The 4,221-nt window shown below is 35.7% G+C and overlaps 1 protein-coding gene across 1 annotated transcript; it reads left to right on the plus strand.

Moving 5' to 3' along the window:
* The first annotated feature begins 579 nt into the window (after positions 1-579).
* Positions 580-2,823, plus strand: LOC108336639 (desmethyl-deoxy-podophyllotoxin synthase). The gene is made up of 3 exons (XM_017573111.1): positions 580-608; positions 1,045-1,906; positions 2,188-2,823. The coding sequence occupies exons 1-3, from the start codon at positions 580-582 to the stop codon at positions 2,821-2,823; spliced, it is 1,527 nt and encodes a 508-aa protein (XP_017428600.1).
* Positions 2,824-4,221: the final 1,398 nt, after the last annotated feature.

Genomic DNA, 4,221 nt, shown 5'->3' on the forward strand with positions numbered 1-4,221 from the left:
TGGGATATTTTTCTTTTATATTAGTTACTAAATCAAGGTAAACACTACTACTAATGGAAATAATGAGTTTTTAAGGTCAATTAAGGTTGTAAACTCAAGTTATTTAAAAAAATAGAGTGAAATTAAGATGTACAAGTGATTGTAAATTTTAGTTTATAAAATTAATCATAAAAATTGAGTTAAATTTAAAATCAAAATGCTATTTGAATCATCTAGAAATATATATAAGTAATATTTATTAAATCGATCAAAACACTAATACTTATAAATAAATAAAAAGTATATTTTTTTGTCCCTCAATGAAAATATCTTTAATGAATTTGTTAATTTTCTAACCTAAAAGTATCCGTGAGAGAATATCCTTAATCTTGATTATATTGCAATAGGCAACACTTAAAGCTCAAGAAAGGAAGTTGGGATGATATTTTTTTAAATAGGAAAACAAAATTATGAATGAAAAAAATAGAAGCAAAAGTATTTTTAATATCTTAAACAAAAACCCATTGATGATGCTATGGTGTGGAGCAAAAGTTCTATATAAACCTTTAACTCTCTGTTCACTTGCCATAGAAATTCATAATGGATCATTACTTGATCTCATTCTTACCCTGTATAATATAAAATATTAACCGAGTGGTTACAAACAACCAACCGGATATTCAGGTAATCTGTTTATATCTTATTCTGTTTATATTTTATTGGGCTTATATCAGCTTAAGATCCATGAGGTAAGTTATAAATACAAAGCCAGGGCCAAAGGCCAGGTACGTTCCACTTACGCATTATCTACTCTACGCTACTCTAAAATACTCAGTAGTGAAAATCATTCACTAAACATTCAACTAAGAGCCGAGGCTCCTCAAAATCACACGCCTAACTTGAGCGTCGGAGTACCTTTTGCAGGTACATCCACCCTCGTCCAAAAGGAGACCGATCGGCTTGCGCCAACACCGATCGGCCAACAGCTGGAGTTTGGAGGCGAGCGAGCGGTACATCCACATCAACAGGTTAGTTTCTCGGTCCCAAAACTTTCCACCGAAACATCTTTTTCCTATATTCACTGAGTTTCATCCTCTTTGTTTCACAGTTTCTAAAGGTAGGAAAGAGATCCAAAAACTCAGTGAAAAGATTGAAGCTTCCCCCAGGGCCATGGAAGCTTCCTGTCATTGGAAGCTTACACCACTTAGTTGGCTCTCTACCCCATCATCGCTTCAGAGAACTTGCTAAGAAACATGGTCCTCTCATGCACCTACAACTTGGTGAGGCATCAACCGTTGTGGTTTCTTCTCCAGAAGTGGCCAAAGATGTCCTGAAAACCTATGATGCCATCTTTGCTCAAAGACCCCATCAAATTGGTGCAGACATCATGTGTTATGGTTCCACTGACATTGGCGCTGCACCATATGGGGGGTATTGGAAGCAGCTAAGAAGAATATGCTCACAAGAGCTTCTAAGCAACACACGTGTGAGGTCATTTCGATCAATAAGAGAAGCAGAAGTGCTGAATTTAGTAAGATATATTGAGACCAACACTGGTTCTTGTGTGAACCTCAGTGAGAAATTATCATGCATGACAAGTGTCATCATTGCAAGGACGTCTTTTGGTGAAAAATGCAAGGATCAAAAAGAGTTCATTTCCTTTGTCAAGAAACTTATAAAAATGGTCGAACGTTTAGCTATTTTTGATTTGTTCCCTTCTCACAAATGGCTTCATGTGATCAGTTGGGAGAAACTTAAATTGGAGAAGTTGCACAGAAAATTTGATGTAATAATTGGAAACATCATTACAGAGGCAGAAAAAATTATTGATGAGGTTAATAGTCTCCTCTCAGTTCTTCTAAATTTGAAAAATCAAGGTGCCCTCGAATATCCTTTGACAATCGATAACATCAAGGCTGTAATGTTGGTGAGTGTCTGCATTACTTTTAGTAATTATTTGCTTATGTTACTGCATATTGTAGGATTAAGACCAAGCTTCATTTCATGTCAATATAAAAATGAAAAACAAAGGCACAAAAAATTCTATTTAGTGTTATAATATTGTGAATAGAACTATACACACACACTCGTATAACTCTATAAATATTAATTCTTAGGAGTTGCCTTTTTATGGGAAAATTTTGCAACATATGCATGCGAGTATAAATTCCAAACCTAAATAAATTTAAATTGATTTTGCTGTTGTAGGACATGTTTGTGGCTGGAACTGATACATCATCTGCAGTTATAGAATGGGCCATGTCAGAGATGTTGGTAAACCCAAAAGTAATGAACACAGCTCGAGAAGAAGTTAGAAGAGTTTGTGGTAGCAAAGGATACATGAATGAAGAATCACTTGAAGAACTAAAATATCTGAAAGCAGTGATCAAAGAAACCCTAAGATTGCACCCTCCCGGCCCTCTTCTAGTTCCAAGGGAATGTAGAGAAAGTTGTGAGGTGAAAGGGTATACAATACCTGCTGGGACTAGAGTGATAGTAAATGCATGGGCAATTGGAAGAGACCCTGATTATTGGAATGATCCAGATAAGTTTTATCCTGAGAGATTCATGAACAGTCCAATCGATTATAAAGGGTCCCATCATGAATTCATACCCTTTGGTGCTGGAAGGAGAATGTGTCCTGGCATGTCTTTTGGGATAAATATCATTGAACTTTGTCTTGCACAACTACTTTACTATTTTAATTGGGAACTTCCTAATGGAAACAAGAAAAACTTGGAAATGACTGAAACTTTGGGAGCCTTCTCAAGAAGAAAAACGGATCTAGTCTTGATTCCGATTTCTTACAATCCTCTTCCTATTTCTTCAAACCTTAAATTCTAATCATTGAAGTGTTATATATCACGTTTTACCGTTGTCCTTGTTCTTTCTTTTATGTTACTTGTGTGTTAAGATATTGTGAGTGAATAATGAAAATAAGATGTGAAGTTTATCTTCTTTAAAAAAAAACACTCATTTTATTTAAGGCTTGTTTTCCGTATTTGCTTCTTGTATCTTTGAGATGCTTTCTAATTTTTTAGACTATTGCAATTTTTCATTTAACTTTATCAAGTTTCATGTGAAATCCTTATATAAACTTTGAAACTAGACCAACGGTCAATATGAAATACCAATTAATAGCAACAACACTAAAGTAATTATGTTTAAAAAAGTTGTTAGGAATTTGTAAGAAGAATCAAACCATCATAAAAAATCTTATGAAATATATTGTGACAAGGGTAATCAGTAAATTTTATCATTAAATTTCAATCTTTGTAACAAATGATTACACTAGTAAAAAAATGGATTTAAAATCGTAAAATAAGCTTCAGTTTAGGCGGAACCGAAGCCTATCAGAACGCGGTAACATTTTCGTAGATTAGGCTAACTTTTATGACTCGGTTCAAAGGAACCGAGACATATACAACATATGACCTCGGTTCAAACACCAACTGATGCCTAAAACCCTGAGAAATTCTTGCAGAATTGACTTTTGGCCTGACAACTTTTTGAATCCTACTCTACTGCCTCGTTTCACTGGGAACCTGAGGCAGTATGTCTTGTCCACACTGACACGTCTGATTGATGGAACGTTCAAATTTTTTCTGTTCAAACCATACGACTTCGGTTCTCTAAGAGCCGGTGTTAAAAGGGCTTTATGCCTCGTTTGGGAGGTAAACCGATGCGTATAAGTTGAAGATTATTTCAAAAATACCATTTCATATTCTTTATTTTTTTTCTAAGGCTTATAGGCATCGGTTATTGGAAGAACCGAGACATATACAAGTTTATTGCTTCGGTTAGTGGATTAACCGAGGTAGTAGAGTTTAATATACCCTACATCCAAAGGGCGTAAAAATGTTTTACCCTATTGTTCCTCTTTCTTCTTCCCGTAAAACTGGTTTTTCTTCTTCCTTGGTTGCGCCTCCATTTCTCTCTACGGCGAAGGTTTTATTCGTCCATTGTTCTCAGGCGAAGCATCCTCTCATGCGTGTTGGTGCTTCCGTTTTTCCATCTTCATTGTTGCATTTCTATGTCACATTCGTGCCTCATTTCCATTCATCGCCGCTGTTGCACCGCCAGTTTGCACCGCTGGACTTCGTCGCTTCCTCCACGGCGTTCATCCCTTCTCTTGGTTCTTCGTGGTAAGTTTTTTTTTAAGTTCCACTGCCGCCATGTTCTTTATGATTGTGTTGAGTGAGAAAGAATTATTTTTAGTTTTAGATTAGGAATGTGATGATG

The sequence above is a fragment of the Vigna angularis genome, chromosome 7 (genome assembly GCF_016808095.1).
Source record: "Vigna angularis cultivar LongXiaoDou No.4 chromosome 7, ASM1680809v1, whole genome shotgun sequence".
NCBI lineage: Eukaryota > Viridiplantae > Streptophyta > Magnoliopsida > Fabales > Fabaceae > Vigna > Vigna angularis.